General features: G+C 49.9%; 6 protein-coding genes across 6 annotated transcripts; 2 read left to right on the top strand and 4 right to left on the bottom strand.

The window, feature by feature from the left end:
• Positions 1-67: 67 nt before the first annotated feature.
• On the bottom strand, positions 68-424 carry FIESC28_03171 (uncharacterized protein; the record flags this gene model as incomplete). The annotated part of the gene is made up of 1 exon (XM_031157320.1): positions 68-424. The coding sequence occupies one exon, from the start codon at positions 422-424 to the stop codon at positions 68-70; it is 357 nt and encodes a 118-aa protein (XP_031018649.1).
• Positions 425-1,751: 1,327 nt separating this feature from the next.
• On the bottom strand, positions 1,752-2,837 carry FIESC28_03170 (uncharacterized protein; the record flags this gene model as incomplete). Its single annotated transcript, XM_031157319.1, has 1 exon — positions 1,752-2,837. The coding sequence occupies one exon, from the start codon at positions 2,835-2,837 to the stop codon at positions 1,752-1,754; it is 1,086 nt and encodes a 361-aa protein (XP_031018648.1).
• A 5,166-nt stretch (positions 2,838-8,003) lies between these two features.
• Positions 8,004-10,944, bottom strand: FIESC28_03169 (uncharacterized protein; the record flags this gene model as incomplete). Its single annotated transcript, XM_031157318.1, has 3 exons — positions 8,004-8,066; positions 8,133-9,967; positions 10,017-10,944. The coding sequence occupies 3 exons, from the start codon at positions 10,942-10,944 to the stop codon at positions 8,004-8,006; spliced, it is 2,826 nt and encodes a 941-aa protein (XP_031018647.1).
• A 630-nt stretch (positions 10,945-11,574) lies between these two features.
• Positions 11,575-13,343, top strand: FIESC28_03168 (uncharacterized protein; the record flags this gene model as incomplete). Its single annotated transcript, XM_031157317.1, has 2 exons — positions 11,575-11,766; positions 11,811-13,343. 2 exons carry the CDS (start codon positions 11,575-11,577, stop codon positions 13,341-13,343), a joined length of 1,725 nt encoding a protein of 574 aa, XP_031018646.1.
• Positions 13,344-13,840: 497 nt separating this feature from the next.
• On the bottom strand, positions 13,841-15,225 carry FIESC28_03167 (uncharacterized protein; the record flags this gene model as incomplete). Its single annotated transcript, XM_031157316.1, has 3 exons — positions 13,841-13,904; positions 13,959-15,069; positions 15,189-15,225. The coding sequence occupies 3 exons, from the start codon at positions 15,223-15,225 to the stop codon at positions 13,841-13,843; spliced, it is 1,212 nt and encodes a 403-aa protein (XP_031018645.1).
• Positions 15,226-16,321: 1,096 nt separating this feature from the next.
• On the top strand, positions 16,322-16,669 carry FIESC28_03166 (uncharacterized protein; the record flags this gene model as incomplete). The annotated part of the gene is made up of 2 exons (XM_031157315.1): positions 16,322-16,456; positions 16,511-16,669. The coding sequence occupies 2 exons, from the start codon at positions 16,322-16,324 to the stop codon at positions 16,667-16,669; spliced, it is 294 nt and encodes a 97-aa protein (XP_031018644.1).
• Between the last annotated feature and the right edge of the window lie 344 nt (positions 16,670-17,013).

The following is a 17,013-nucleotide window of genomic DNA, read 5'->3' as shown; positions in this document are numbered from 1 at the left end:
ACAAGTATCCAGCACTTGATGCAAACACAATAACGCAAAATCATGCTGTCCCAGCCATCTTTAAAGTTTAAAGAACCTTGCTCTTTCTGATCATGAAGCTCCCGTGTTCCCATTGCTGGTAGAAGGAGCTTATTTGCTTTCCAGCTCTGGAGCGACCCTGGCTTTCCCTCGCAATTGCGTGGGAGTTTTTGCCTAGGGGCAGTCCATTACCAAGCACGGCAACCGTACCAAGCGCTGCAGGCTGCACTTGGTGTTTGAGTTTGCCGTGGGATGGCGAGTGGAAAGCCGAAGACCGTGGTATTGAATTCCTAAACGATGCAGCTGCAGCGCGGGCGGGGAGGAGAGACTTTGAGCTGAGAAGGCGATTGCGCAGGGCCCGCGCAGCGCGACTGAGGGCGGTGGAAGGAATGCAGACGAGTTGCATGTTGGCAGATGTTGTTGTTATGTTGATAGAAGGGTGATTTGATGGTTCGACTTTAGAGTTGATGAAGGTCGATTTGATAGCTCAACTTTAGTGTTGATGAAGGTCGATTTGATAGTTCAACTTTAGAGTTGATAAAATGATTGTAGTTGGAAAGGAGCGTTTGTAGTTGAAAATGTTGAGCGCTTGTTCTGATGCTTTGAAGTTGATATGAATGAGAGTGATGGTGGAAAGGAAACAGAAGTTATAGACCGCACCTTTTAAGACAATTTACCTTCTTTTGGGTCATTACCTCATACACCCATGCCCACCTCCTAAAACACTCAGTCTCATGAGCCGGAACAACGATGCGGTCTGAGGTGGCACCTCGGGGCTGGCTCCCCGTGATAACTTGGCCCAGGTATTCGTTGTAAGTTTAGGTGTCTTGCGTCAGATCCTTGGAACGTGTAGGGCCTTGGTTTGTTGGCTTTAAGTATGCTACTGAGATAAATATGACTAATTGGATTCAATACATTGCTATTTTTCGTGCAAGTCGGTATGGAATTTGCAGCACGACTATGTCTATGCGTGTCTCGGTTCCTGCATCATTCGAGTCGTTACTCAAGTCACTGCCTCTGGTACATCGAACTTGGGGGGCTGTGACTGTTCCCCTATTTCCCCATGTTATGATGAGACCATGTTCTCCACCGCCTTCTGTGTTGGCAAGCATAAATCGAAAAGGTTGGTCGATATCCACGACCCGGTTTTGATCGCCTTTTGAAGCGGTGAGCATAACCTGCAGCGACTCATTGGCTCAGACTGTATTGCCGTTTTGAACTTGGAAGTGGTATCGTGATTGGCTGCTCGGGAGCATGCGATGATCGATTGACGTGCATGGGTGGACTGATAAGATTGGATTGCACGTGGTTTGACATCGTAGAGTCACGATCCGCTGAGGTCCATCTAAACAAGCGACATTCTATTAGCGCTCACGATCTGATCTGATCTAGTCTAGGTAGTTAGCTACCCGAAAGTCTAAACATGGTTCATATTGCAAATCACGACAAGATAATAAACAGTTTGTGAAGATTAGAATGCCATTGGCTATTAATTCGATCCTTGTTTTGGATCTTGTTGCTCTGCGTCTAATGCAGGCAATCCTCTGCTCTATGATATCCAGAGCTGTGTCTAGTTTATCGTCACACCATTCCTTTTGTTTTGGCCCATGCCCGTGAGAAAAAGGTCATCAATCCATTCCTGAACTCCAAACAAAGCAAAGCACATCATCTCGCTCAGGTATTCCCATAAACCCTTCCCAGAAATCATTTCTTAATCATGATCCAAGCATTGCTTAGTAGCATGTGTAGCCACCGTCGATGATGCAGTTGGAACCGGTCATGAACTTGGAAGAGTCGGAGGCCAGGAAGATGCAAAGGCCGTTGAGCTCGTCGACGTTGCCGAGGCGGTTCTGGGGAGTAAGAGACTTCCAGATCTTCTTCTGTGCATCGAGAGCGGGCACTCGGTTGAGAGCAGTGTCCATGTATCCGGGAGAGATGCAGTTGACTCGAATGTCATACTTGGCCCACTCCGCAGCAAGAGATTTGCCAAGTTGGATGACACCAGCCTTGGAGGCGTTGTAGCAGCTCTGCTCCTGGGGGAAGTTGACAATGGAACCAGACATCGATGCAACAAGAATGATGCTACCGGGCTTTCCAGCGGCCATCATGGCACGGCCAATAGCCTGGGACATGAGGAATGATCCAGTGAGGTTGATGTCGATAAGACGGCGGAACATGGCGGGATCGTATGTCTCAGCCTTGATGTTGGAGTCGGCGATGCCGGCAGAGTTGACGAGAACATCGGGGGCACCGTAGTTCTCAACAACCTCATCGACAGCAGCATTGATGGCAGCACCGTCACGGACGTCAACCTTGTAGAAAGCGACAGGGAGACCAGTCTTGTCATGGAGCTCAGCTGCAGCTTGGTCGCCGAGTTCCTGGTTGGCATCAAAGAGAATGATGTTCTTGGCACCGGCCTCAGCACAGGCGCGAGCCATGTAGTTGCCAAGACCACGGGCAGCACCAGTAAGGACGATTGTCTTTCCGTAAACGCTCATGTTGCGCATGGTCTGGGGGAGCTGCTCAAACGTCTTGCGGGTGAGAGGCTGAACAGCGTCGCTGTCAGGTGCAGGTACAGGAGTCTCGTTAGGGATGCGAGCAGCGGCGTCGGAGACATTGACGGTGTGTTTGTCGCCGGTGCCGTGTCCAGCAGCGTAGACGGTGACAGGAACCTCCTTCTCACGAACGACATTCTTCTTCATGTCTGTGTCGTTAACACGCAGCACACGCGTGGCTGAGAAGCATCGTGCAGTGCTTCGGGGAACAACAGGGGCAGCAGCCCGAGTGAGGCGAAGGGCGCTGCGAGCGGCGAAAGACATGATGATTATCGCGGGGGTGTAAGTAGGAGGTTGTGATGAAGGGGTTGGATATATAGTAGGATTGGTGAAGAAGAAGTTATATATTCAAGGTGGCCTGAGGACACGATCGCTTGAAGTGAAAGAAGAGGAAAGAGAGGTGGCTGAGGATGATGAAAGGGCAGTTGAATAGGCACAGGGGAGCTCGATATATACTCGAGTGAAGGTGGGTCTCGAAAGTGAATCACGGATAGTGTTTGTGGAGGTGGAGGTATAAGCGGAGGTGGAGATTTAGCAATGCAGAGAAAACTCTAGGCTTGGGGCGAAACTAATTTTTTTTCTCTTGCAGGAGTTGGCGTGTAGGGTCGCAGAGCAAGGGACTTTGCTAGGCGCAAGTTTAGTGTGGCGGTATGTCCGCGAAAGGGTGTGGTGTAGCAAGGTAAGCGATAAGGTACGGTGCAGTAAAAGATGACTTCAGCTGGGGCTGGAATCAAAGGGATCTGCTTGTACTTTGGCGGCTCTGGTGCTCCTAGTGCTTGCCGAAGGAGGGTGTGCAGCGGGGGCCTGGACTGACAAAACTGTGGAACCGGATGTGAGAGTGAAGGCGAAGACCAGTATCAGATTTGGTGTTGCGTTGCCGATCTTGCGGTAGGGAAACTCCGTCGACACTGACGGGGCAGTGTAAGGCAGTGTTTGGCGGAGGAAAAGTTATTGAAAGCTTAGGTGGCTGCAGGAGGATCGATGTTATCCTCAGGGCTCTTCAATAGCGACTCCAGAACGGCAATTGTTGGAGTTGTCCTGATATATGCTGGTAACCTTGGACGACGGAGATGCGGCCTTGATGCTTCGGATCCGGGGCTCGCAAGCTTGGTGGCAAATGCAACAAAGATATCTCGCCTAGAGGTGGTGTGGGGAGAGCTAATAACGGAAGTGTCTATACAGGCGTAAGTTTGTTAGTTGCCGTTATCTCCAAATAGGTACTGACACAACGACATCAAGGAAGCGAAGCGGATGAAGATAGATTGTTGGGTCCAACGTACCACTTTGAGGAGAGAATTTGGTTCAGGGTTGTGTGAAGTTAATGTGAAGGTGCGCGCGGTTGTGATGGAAAGTTAATAGAAATTAATCCCGTACGGCTATGGATTTATATAGGTAGGTAGGTATCTACCTAGGTAGAGATGACGGATGCCATACGTACCTACTGTACGCAGGCGTAGGTGGAGCAACGGCCGGCACGCCTTCTGGTGTCCTCCTGGGACCTAGAACGAGCAAGCAAACAAAAGCAAGGGAGGAGCATTCTTGACCGACTTCGGTGTAAGACGGTAAGATGAACTCATGTTTGTAGCAACAAGAAAGTACAAGGCACGTACTTACTCATGCTATGTGCCTGAATTAGAAGCTTATTAGCTTGGGTCTAACTGTGAGAAAGGTCAAAAGGGGGGGCAGTCTGAGTCCCCTCCCGTAGCTGTCGCACAACGAACTTGGACTGGACTCACGGGAGACCGATGTCGCATCAACCGGGGGTTCAGTCTAATGTGAGACGGAATGGAGATTTGTGATGGTCACAAGATCGATTGACAGGGTCGATGCCAGGGCTGTTGCATTTCCCGTCAAGTCAAGAGGTTGACCTAGGCCAGACCACAGCTGAGGCGCATTCAGGCACGCATTGCAATGTGGGGGATTGATTGAATGGCGTTCAAAATGTCGTCTCATTAGCCTATGATGTGATCTGAATGGGTTGGGGTTTCTGTTTAGCTGCGAATGCGGGTGATGGAAATTTCCATCATGTTTTACATTGAGAGAGAAGCTTGGTTGGTGTTGGTGTTGTTTCCTCTTGCCTCATGTTGGCATGGCATACCCAATCGATCCTTCCTTTGTGGTCCAAAACTCATGACTGGCAACCACCCATGATTTGCACCTTCCTCTACGCAAACCTCGACCGGATCTTGCCGCATCTGCTCTGACATTTCCTTTGATAACAACGTGGGGTTACTGAAATGCTTGTCAATGCCCACATTAGAACACTCCCTTCTCTCAGGTGACAGTCTAGAGGCAGTTTCTTATTTTTTCACTGTACTACGTCTCACATCCACATCTCATATCATGCCTACCTCGCTCGGCTCGTACTTATAATTTGAACCCTGCTACACAAACACGATACGACATCATTGCGTGCCCTTGTTAAACGCCAACTTTGCGCAAAGGACCAGCCATTGACGTTATCGAAGCCACGCGAACACGACAAAAACTCTACATCCCATTCTTCGGCAGCTTTCCAAACCATAGAAGCTTTGCTAGGTTACAGTACGGAGCAAAGTTGAGAACAGGCACATGGGGGCTTCAGGGATTGGACACACCAAGTGGAGGGGGAAGATCATTAAGCGTGGGGAGCTTGGGAGCTACGAGCTATGGCGGGTCGCGGGGAGACTGGAAGCGCCCCCAAGTTCACGATGCTTCCTTAAGCTTCTCGGGACGTTGCAGGGGTAGCTCTTCTCTCGGTACCTATTCCTAGATGCCCCCACCTCACCCACAACGGGCGCTTACATGGAGATGGATGCCCGGATCTCCAACAATTCTTTGCAGGCCAAGATCAAGACGATAACGCTCAAAGACTGCAAAACAAAGTCAGCATGATATCTCTTGGGAGTCCGAGCGTTCCGGGGCATGTCTTGAAGTTTCCCCGCCTGATGCTAGTCTAGACTTCCACAGGCTTCTCTGTTTGGCTTCCATTTGCTTGGTATGGTATGGCATGGTCTGGTATAGTTTGATGCAATATGCGGCAGTCAAGCCACCCGGCAAAGAAAATTTTAGCTCCAAGTGCGTCGTTGCCTCAACACCAGAACGAAAAAGCATTTCATCTCCTGGTCGAAGTGATTCGACAATTGATGGTCGCCGGGCCCATTCCACGCCCGCTGCGGCTTGCAGTAGTCGGTATGTCATTCTCTGGGTGGACAGATTCTGCTTTGTTCCCATCTTTTTAGGCAGATAGATTCTTTGGCACTTGATTCATTGTTACACCGCTATCCAACCAGAGAGTTTTAACCTTACACCAATATAGAAAACATGCCACGGTATTCCTTCGATCCGAGCTGAGGAACACAGACCAAACCATACCTGACATCTGTTATTGCGCGTCCCCTGACAGCAGTCAACAGCAACTACAGGCGGTTGGTTTCATTCTTCAATTCCGGGTAACACGGATCCTGGCACATCCCCTCGTCTTGGTCGAGTCAGAACCTTCAGTCCAGCTCTCACCGAGACCGCTTCTGTTTCTCCAGGTGAGGGTGTCTGGTGTTCACCATTCGCAAGACATGACACGTATTAGATCTCCGCTTAACTAACACTAATATCATCGTGTCAAGCAAAAGTCTTACCAGTATATTATTTTTGTAATGCTCTAGCTGAGCGACAACGAAGTTTCCCCTTACCCTATCAATCATTCAGACGCAAAGTTAACATCATTTACCTCTCGGTGTGTCGTCCCGTCTACTTGGGTAGCCTAGGTTACACCTAGAATTGCCAAGACAGCCTTAACACTACAGTAACTTACCTATTGGTTCACACCACTCTTACCCTTGACCGAGGATCTCTTTTCTCTCCGTTGCCCGGTTGCGTGGCCTGAGAGATACCAGAAACAATGACAAAGGGTGTTTAGTTATTTCGTGGGGGCTTTTGATCCCAAACTCTTTCTAGTCACAGATATGACGAGATTGAGTTTGTTGATAGCAGTGACGATCATCATTTATGACGACAAGCCATTGCTGAAGGCAAACTCCCCTCGTCTTTGGGTGGTCGGGTTGGCTTACACCAGAAGTTCAAAAGACGGTGTGCAGCCAGCCCTTGATGATATTTCTGGCGGGTTAATCCACCTCAGGAACGTCCAAAGATCAGACGATGTTCCGTTTGTATCTACCTGCAAAAAAGAAAAACTCATCGCCAATGTAAGGAAACAACGGATAGAGCGGACTTGGATCTCCTTCTGACCCACAGTGGCTCTCGTTTACAACTGGATCTGATCAATATCCACTGAGGCAACTTCCAGACGAACTCAAGTGCAAGAAAACGTCACCAACAAATCAGCAGTAAAATATGACGATGATACAGATTCCCTTAAACAGACGCTTTCGACGGTTCTTGCACTAGACTTGACGTCAAACCTCGCAAGGTGATATAATCATTATCGAACTGAAGAGCAGAGAGTCTTCAACTATGTCGTCAGCTTTATTTCCCCCGTCAAGATGGAGCGAGCATACTATCATCTGTATCCATCACGGCACGCAATACCTCACCCGCAGCCCCCCTTGACTATTGATTGCAGCATCGTGTACAGAGTACTCTAGTGGGGAGATGTCAAAGGCCCAAGCACATGCCGGGGTTCCAGAACATCGACAAAAGCACAGTCCTCCAACTCCACACACGGAACATGTTCCCATCAAATTGGAGAGATTGAACCGCCAACATTGATCAGCCACATGCGAATTACTCAACGTTCAATTTGCGCATCGCAGCGGTCCCCTCATGTTTCATATGAGGACTGCATTAGCTGCTTCGCTATCGAACAAGGACGACATTAAAACCACGACTTTGGCCTGGGTCACCGGCCCGGTATCAAAATCATTATCATGATTTTCGTCTCAGAGAGTACCCGGGCCGGTAACCCAGTCCCTTTGATCTCAGAGTGAGGCACGAAAATGATATCTTTGAGCGATTCATGTCGCCTGATTCAGATTGTGCAGGTAGTCTATTAATGAGCTTCTACCAATGTAATGAATGGCCTAGAAGTGAAAACAAGAATGATACTAAGGCATCTCAAAAAGAGAGGCCCTGCAGATAGACGCCATCGATATCGTCAGCCCTCGAGTATATCGATATATATATTTACGAATAGCCAGGCCAATAACAGCCACTGGCAGGGTATTATTACAAATGTAATTCGTTTCCTCCAAAAACAGCATAATGTCATGCAAACACCCTCAATATCCATCCATCCGTGCAAGGACTCTGTCGCGTGAATCCGTGTGCAATACCCTTTTCAACACCACATTACCCCAGGAATTCTCCGTTCAACGCCTTGTTTGCATAATTTGCGCCCTAAGGATTCTCCTTATTACGAATTGACAGCAAGTATGGTTCTAAAAGAAGCGACAAAACAGTCCTCTAGAATAGCAATCTCGGTTCGATGAGAAACTATCATTGATCCTGACTTTCGTAGTCAATCCGGATGAGATCGAGTAATGATGAAATGTAATGACTCTGCCGATAGAATTAAAATCAATACGCCGCATGTAAAAAAGTCAGGGTTGGGGAAAGGAAACATACCATTGCTCTGTTCTCCGCAAGTATCTCAAATAGCCGCGGCAGGAGCGGCCTGAAAAGGATTTCATTCCAGCCTCCACGCTCACCGGTTTCTGTCTGCTTTTTAAGAATCTCTTCCTCCGCCTCAGTCTTCACCACGTTCCTAGCAATGTTTCGCAGCACAAGGGCAGCGCTGAGAGGAATACCGGCGGCTTGGGGTGGGTGGTTTGGATTTCGCTCATCACGTACTGTCATGGTTTCCTCAAAGGTCACAGTCATGGTCTTGGCTGGAATAATCCATGAGCGTTCTGGCTTTCGGCTGTGCGCCTCATTGGGCAAAGCCAAAGAGACATGTGTGTTGATGTGCCGAGCGAACTCTTGAAGACGCATCTTGGTCGGCTTCTGGAAGCGAGCACATTGGTCCCATGTGCACGTGAACTCTTTCTCGACGTTGTCAAACTGTCCCTCCTCATTGCGCTTCTCGTGAAGATGATCTGTGAGGATGTGTTCCCACATCTTCTCGGTCTTGATGTAGAAGTGACCGCATTTCTCGAGCATGTTGTCAGGATTCGAGGCCCACAGACACCGTCCATACTCTGAACCGTCCATACCCAGGGGTTTCGGTCTGGCACGGATGCCATGGATGATGAACTTCTGTTGTGGGTCACCTGGGTCCCGGAGGACCTGCGCATTCGAATCTTTGTAGACCGAAGTGCTGTTCCTGATGAAGTCGGCAGGTGTAATCAGTGGCTGACCTATGGTCTTTAGGGGCCCGACGAAGGCAGTTTGGTAGGCCTGCCAAGCAGCTAGCTGTGTTACATAAGAGTTGTTATCCTCTTCAAAGAAGCATCGAACCCATTTGTGGACGCGATCGGGTTCTTCCAGCTTGAGCATCTCTTGCAACAGGTCCTCGGGCATAGGGGCGATCTGATCGCGAGCAGGGATTCTTTGCTCGGGCACTAGAACAAAATCGCGCTGTGTCTTTTGTGCGCCGTGAGCGAGCAAGCGAGCGAGGTGGTTGACCAGGTTCTCTGGCGTCAAAGAACGAATCAAGTTGTCTACGTTTGGTACGACAGCGGTGTACTGATAGAGGAAGTCGAGGCAGGCATCAATAAGCTCATCGTCGTTGAGCAATAGCCAACTAGCAAGTCGCTGAAGCACGGGTCCGGGAACATTGCCCAACTTGTTTGTAGCCTCGAGGTTCATTGAGATCCGGCCAAGGGCGCGGAGAGCTGTCAGAATAGTGCCTCGGTCGTCAGATGTCATCTGTGCCAACAGGGTTCTGTACAAGGGGTCATCTGAATCTAGGCTCATGAAGGGCGTCAGCTGCTCTGCAATGTCCAGAGTGAGGTGCTTCAACTCGACAAGCGAATCCCTTTGTGGCAGGTGCAGAACGATGCAGATAAGATCCTTAATAGGAGGAAAGTCGGACAAGTTGTGAGCATTCTCGGGAAGAGTGACCATGTTGCGGAGCGTCAGAACAGCTTCGGTTACCAGGACTAGGTTGTCTGCGAAGGACTCGGTCTGAAGAACATCCGGCATATCCTTTTCGATGAGATTGTCGATTCGTTCCAAGATATCTTGTGTTCCATAGTTTCCGTCGAGAACGTTTGGGTCGCTAGAGTCATGAGGAATGTTCCACGATACAGTCCAGTTGACATGATAGAACAGCTGGCCCACCTCAAGGGCTTTGTCAACCAGCCCTTCGGCAAGACCTGGGAAGGAATCGAACTTGTACTTGTCGCCTCGCTCAAACGAGATCTTGACCAAGTGGTTGAGTGCAAAAGCCTGCTCTGCGGGAATGTTTGATCGTAAAGCGTTCAAGCATCGCATGTAAATATTAGGACCGTCAAACCCGGCTGTATACTAATGTCAGTCTTTGCCTAAACAATAATGAGGCATACTCACTGCCAGGCTGCATTGGTTGACGAGGATCTGGACGTGTCTGCTGGCGGGGCTTTTGGAACTCATTAGGCGCGTTGCCAGGGGTTGAGACAGCACGAAGCGTCAGGGGTTTAGAAAACCGCGGTTGATACGCAGTGACTAAATTAGATGTATTTTCGAGGGTTGCGGGTTGGTGATGCACCGAGGGCCCACGGTTTCCCTGGTAGTTCTGTTGTTGCTGGTGTTGTTGTTGTTGTGGTACATGCATATTCGGATGATGTGAAGGAGTTTGGGGAGGATTGACGGCTGGTGAGTTGGTAGTGCTCGCATGGTGGGCAGATGCGTGCCTTGTTGTGCGTGAAGGGCCAGTATCTGGTTGGAAAATGACACGCTGAGGAGGTGCTTCTCTTAAACCCCTAGATGCTCGCGCACTAGCAGCAGCGTCTGGAACAGGTCGCTCACGGACGGGTGTACCATCATCACCCGATGCCGCTGAGTCTGTGGCACCAATATTACTCTCCCGTTTGGCACCGCGATAGTTCTCCCTGGTACGTGTCAACAAGGCAGCGCCCTTGGCCGTTACATCCTCTAGAATATCCTTTGGTGGTGGTTCCTTGCCATGCACGGTACTGATCTCGTATGCGGCAAGATTTTTGTAGAACTTCTCCTTCAGCGAAAAGGCAGTTGACGCTTCGTTGTTCGAATAAATACCAAGCTCAGATGCCATGCGACGCCAGGCCAGCTTTTCCTCTGAAATCTTGTCGTAACCACCGCTTTCAACAACGTGGTTGAAGACCTTGAACAAGTCAAGGTGTGTTGCGCCAACCTTGGGTTCCGGGTCCAGTGTAGTGCCTCGCTTGACATGGTAATCCCGGAGTCGTGTCATAAACTCCTCGTACTCGGGAGTGCGATCTATCGTATGCGGCGGCACCTCGTTGCGTACGGGAGCCATCTTGGTAGATCGTCTCAGGGTTGAAGGGCAGGCGAGGCTAAGATGCGAATGCGCGCGCGCTAACGGAGGGTCGAGGTACGGGTCGTCGAGCTGCGTTGGGCGTCACGCAGTTAATAAAGATCAGCTGCAAGCAGGCGCATCCACGCGGTGTCTAGTAAATTACGGAAGTCTCCTTGTTGGTTTAGATTGATACTGGAGACGTCGTGGATGAATAGCCGGATCCACGATTGGAATTCAATTCGCATGGGTCGGTGCTAATAGTTTGCGCTGGCGCGGCGCGTCGAAAGTCTCGGTTGAGATTAAGCTGGCTTATCTCCACGTGACCCCCGCTAAACAAACCAGCCAATCGATGTGGTTCTTCTTCAACTTCAACTGCTCCTTCCTAGAGTTGAATGATGAAGTTATCGAATGTTAGGGAGGAAGGCGCAGTCTATCTGCTCATGTGCAGGTGGTTAGCGGGTTTTGGTCGAGTACTTGCTTGGAAGGAACGCACTTTAGGGACTGCCCGAGGTAAGGATGTGCGACCTGCAAAGCAAACCAAGCAGCATTGCTTTCATCAAGTGCCTGCCTCTTCAATACCAGTTATTTTTTACTGCCTGCTCCATTATATGACGATATTAAAAGCATATTATGCCTGGACCTCCAACTCCCGTGCTCAACCGCCCTCTTGTGTATCTTGAGATACGTGATGGCGAATCTACCAGGGCGTACAATTCCCCCTTTTCGCACGGCGCTCTTACCTTGACAATCGAAGGCGAAAGGCAGATCGATACGGAATTGGGTGCGCTGATTGTGCTCATTCGCAAAGATGTGCAGCAAGTGGTATGGATTTGTCGTGAAGAGACCACAGGATGCTAACAATCAAGGTTTCCCTTCGACTTCCTGTGGCAGAAGGAGGTGCGCAATCCGCCAGCGACATGGTCACCATCAACAATCAAGCTAGTAGACTGTGTATTTACCTCCCTGGAAAGCCCCAGGCAATTCTTGTGCAGTTCGAGGAGAAGAGAGACTTTAACGTTGCTGTCTGCCTGTTGCAGAAAGCCGGCTTCCGTGTTAGCGACACGATACCAATTTCACTCCTCACAGATCAATCAATTCCTGATATTACGTCAAACTATGGTCCGCTATTATCGTCGACTGCAGCCCACTCTCTCTTGCCGTCAAATACGCTGAGAAAGCCAGAGACTCAACTTGACCCATCATTTACTGCAATGTTCAACGCCCCCTACCAACCTTCTTCTATATCGGGGTTTCCAAACTCTCGGACTTTACATACTCAAAGACATGTCTCGGTCCCTGCTCACCCATATTCCGCCGCTAATGGGATAGTAAGCACACCGCCAGCTGCGGTACACTTGAACCCATATAACATGTTCCTTGGAGGAGGAGACACATACCCGCACATGCCTCGCATCAGCTCACCTCTCAGAAATTCAGTTGTGCCCAGTACACCGTCAGCTCAATCGTTCAGGCAAGGTATCGAGTCGCATTCTTTTCCAAACTCGCTATCCCCAGGTTCCTGGTCGTCGCCTAACACTCTGATGCATAGCGAGTTCAGACCAGGCAGCCTTACGCAGTCCCAGGTCAACAACTCCAGCAGCCAAAGATCTATCCCGTCGCTGAGGAGAGAAGCAACAGAGGAACTGATACAAGACCGGTCCTCTCAAGATGAATCACAGGAATACCGGAATTTGATGCCCCAACCAAGAAAGCTCCCCTTTGAGTCCAGGAAAAAGGACAATAAGGCAAGCGGAAAGTTTGGGCCGCAGGATACCACCCCGGTCGAGGCTGGTAAAGGTCCCAGAACCAGAAAGATCGGAGCACCAGCTGGTTCCTCAGGAAGGATAACTGGCGACAGGAGGAAAGCCCAAACTACAATCGGGTCTCGCAAGAGAGCAAAGGGTGAGAACCGCCAGTCAATCTTGCAGGGCGTAGTAATAGAAGAGCCTGATGTTCTGTCGGATGCAGACCAAAGACAAAGTGATGACGCTACGATCTCTATTCCAGAGGTTAAGCGTTCCAAAAGAAACCCCAAACGAAATGCATACAAAGACATCCAGTGCCAGACAGAAATTCCCTCGGGACCGAATGTCTTGGAAGGCTCTCTAGAAACTGCCAACTTGGACAGACAGTCTCCAGGGCATGATATCTCGCCTCTACTTGTTGTTACTGATCCCGACGCTTTGAAGGCCTTACATGAAGCGACTGTAACTTTATTCGAAGAGTACGAGACAGAGCTTGCCAGCTGTAAGGACCACACCCGGCATGCAGAACTATACTTGGAACGGATTTGGGAGAAGAGGAGGGACTTTTGGTTGAAACGGCTTCAGGACAGTAAGGATGTGCAATGTTACTGCCAGGCAGACGAAATCCTTTCACCACTGGATACCGCTGTTTGAAACATCGAGACTTAGACTCTCAGCCACTGTACCAAATACGCCCAGATATCATCGATAGAGAATGAACCCACTCAAAGAAAGGAATTTCCTACATCTTTTAGATTGTGCTGTCGAAAGTAGAGAAGTACCGTTACCACTTCACGAGGAAAGTGCCGACCGAACTAGAGCGACAACATGACTACCTACCTACATACGCATGTGTTGGACGTTCCCCTGGCATTCGAACGTCGACTACTGTGGCAGCGAACTTCGGGAACACAGCAAGCCCCCCATTACACGGCATGGGAAGAAACCCGTCAAAGTGCATGGAGTAAGCTAAGGGACCCGAAACTTAGAAAGCTAAAAATCACGAAATGTAAGAATGTAGCAATGTAAAACAGTCTTTTGAAAACTACCAACGGGAATAAAACAAAAAGTCAAAACACCCATCGTATGTATCCATGGATATCCATTCCAAAAAGTGCCTAAGGGTATTTAAATCGATACAAAGACAGCCGTTACTCCTTCATCTTGACATAGTTGCTGGGGAAAATGCCTGTTCTTGTGCCAATTTGTCCAGTCCTATACGATGTTAGTTGTGTTGAATCGTAATTCAAGCAGGTTTCAAATACGTACCACCAATCATTCTCGCTCTCAGTTCGCTTCAGGACGGTGATGACCTCACCCTTTTTGAAGCCCAAATCACCTGGCTGGTCCGCGTCAAAGTTGTACACGGCGACAGCCTCATTCTTCTTAAGCAGTGCTTGCTTAGCGCCAAAGTTGGGCTTGGGAGCTGCCGGACGTCCAGGGCCAGCCTTCTTATCGGCGCCAAAACCTCCTGAAGGGTTGTCGCGGTAAACATAGTCGTTGCCTGCGCCACCACCAACACTACTGGTAACTGTGTTGGAACGTTGAGGCCCACCAAAACTATTTTGTCTGTCATACACATCGTCCTGCCATGTGTTCGACCGGCTTGGTATTCCGAAACCATTGTCATATGAGCCTGTGCGATCGCGCTGCACGCCCTCGCCCATTGCGGACCCGCGACGGCCATTCCAAACAACATCGTCGTGTGATTCATCGTAAACAGGGACATCGTTATACATAGCGTCGTCGCTGCCGCCGCGCATGCCGCTGAATACGCGCGAGTTCAAAATGTTCATGAGGGGGGCAGCCTGAGGAGGCGGTCGCACAGAACCGGTGAGTAGCTGCTGTGCTGTGTAGCGCTGGCCGTACATCTTTTCGTTGGCATCGCGACGCTCGATAATGGCGGACCCCTCCAGGGAGACACCAGCAAAGAGACCCTTGGTCTTGGAATAACTGAAAATGCCGGCGACACCCTTAAGTGAAGCAGCACCAGCCGCCTCGGCATTGCGACCTACAGGACCAGCTGCTAGGGAGACATTGCCACCAAGAGTCAAAGAGCCAGCCTGGGCAAATGTCCTGACAGCGCTCGCATCGTTGAGAATGAAGACAAAATCGGTCAATTCGAAACCAATCTGACCACCAAAGCCGGCACCCGCGGTCGCAATAGCACTTGGGGCACTCCAACTACCGTCGGGAAGTCGGGCGACAACGAGACCACTACCGAAGCGGCCTGAGCCGAGGAAGCCGGCCTTGAGAACAGTGATGACGGCGAGGCCTTTCGCGTTTTCGAGAATGGAAGGAGGAATGACTTTGTCGGGGCCGAAAGACTGGCGAGGGTTGATAAAAGAGGTTAGAATCTTGCCGCATTTCTTGCATTCCGCTGTGGTGAAGAGTTGTGTTAGCTATGTCTCGCAACGGTCCGAGTCTTAAGCTACATGGTTCGTTGGGAGGGGCTCATGATGCGCGATCATGAGTAGACAATCAAGGGTTTCGACTTACACGCCATAGACGACGGGAGGGGATTGTTGATGCCCATCTCGGTACAATCGAAGGAGTTCCGAGCGATGCAAGGGGTATAAGTTGAATGAGAAGGGTATAACTATGTGCGGTTTAAAAACTGTTGTTGAAAGAGATGAGCCAAGAAGCTGTTCTCACTGTACGAGAGGGCGAATGAGTGGGGTTGATAGGTATAGGTAGGTAGTAGCTTGTCCGGCTTGCGTCGTCACCGGACAAGTTATTGCTGCGCCTCGACGATTCCCCGGCCAAGCATTGGCTGTAAGCGAGTGACTGTCGTAAAATAATACGGCGATATATATAATACAAAGATACTGGCGGATCGACCGATATCTGAGAAAGTATATAGTAGAGGTAGTTGATGATTAGGTGCAGACGTTGGGTTCACTTTTAGTTAAGCTCGACGCAACGACACGGCACCTAAAGCATCCCAATTCATGTGGCGCAGGTACCTAACTAGAATTCACCTGTGAATCATAACAAGAAGATCCTCGACTGAAATTATAGCGGCACTACTGCCCAACCATATCCTCTCGTCATGCCTTGCTTGTAACACGCTGCCCCGGCCTCAGGGTGTCATAAGAATTGGCCCCCGGAGCATAAGAGACGAAATAATTTGATCACCTTATGCCAGCTTAGGCCAGCATTTAGGCTACTTTATTTCTGTAGCCTAAGTCTTGGGGGACATTTCTTCTGACACCCGCCTGCCCGCCTCGGATGTCAAGGTACAGCTGCATTTCGGCGGAGAAATCTCCAGTTTCGCTGTGGAGGGAGGAGTGAAGAGTGGCTCGTAAATTCGAGGTGTGGCGGTGCGATCTACAGCGTAGGTACGTACTGTTCAACGTCCGGCCAGCGCGTGGCCGTGGCGGACTCTGGAACCCAAAGCGGGAGCGTCATGACCGCCGGGGTTGAGTTGGAAATCGGACCCCTTTCATAACTTGGCATTTGACTTTGAGAAAGGTGACTGATTTACGGCAACCGAAAGCTATCCTCTACCACACAGAAACGAAAAACAACCACATAACCCACGTATTCCGGCCTGATTGAGCGCATCAACCACCGACCGCCCCTGTTCATCGGCAACTAACTCCCTTAATTCGACGACAACCTCACCCACCATGTCCGAAGCCTACGAGCGAGAGCGCCAGAACAATGCGCGCCTCGATGAACTATCCTCCAAAGTCTCCGCCCTTCGCGGCATAACAGTCGACATCTACGATAACGCACGAGCCCAGGATGTTATTGACAACACCGTCCGTCTACCTCGCCCATCTGCTACAACTACTTGGCAGCTGACGTCTTAACAGTCCGATACTTTCTCCTCCATGACCACACAGATGAAGGGTTCCGCCGGTCGTCTAACTCGCATGGCTGCATCTGGAAACCGTGTTGCGATCCTCAAACTTTCAGGAATTGTGATTGGCGTTTTCTTGGTGTTGTTCTACGGCGCAAAACTATTTTTCTAAGACTTGGGAGCGCAGGCGTCTAAGATGAATTGGGAAATGCTATTATACTGTAAGGGGAGATGGGATATCCATTATCTGTGCTATGTCCAGCCAGAAAAATATGGAGGATCCCAGACATTCGAATGTCCACAACCAGAAGGCTAGAGTTATCCCCAGGAAGTTCACTGTTTTGACAGCGTTGGGCCGGCGTTACTTGAATACATTTCACATCGCTTCATCACTTGTGCCGAAATCGTAACGGTCGTACAATTTAAGTCATCCCCTTTCGCATTTACATGACACCTAACATGCAAACGCCCAAACATGCTTGCAACCGTTTTATAGAGACTTCCCGCCAATAAACC

The sequence above is a fragment of the Fusarium coffeatum genome (assembly GCF_003316985.1).
Source record: "Fusarium coffeatum strain FIESC_28 chromosome Unknown BRIP53273_contig_67, whole genome shotgun sequence".
Classification (NCBI taxonomy): Eukaryota; Fungi; Ascomycota; class Sordariomycetes; order Hypocreales; family Nectriaceae; genus Fusarium; species Fusarium coffeatum.
Note: the sequence above shows the minus strand (reverse complement) of the source record. Positions and strands in the feature narration are given on the sequence as shown.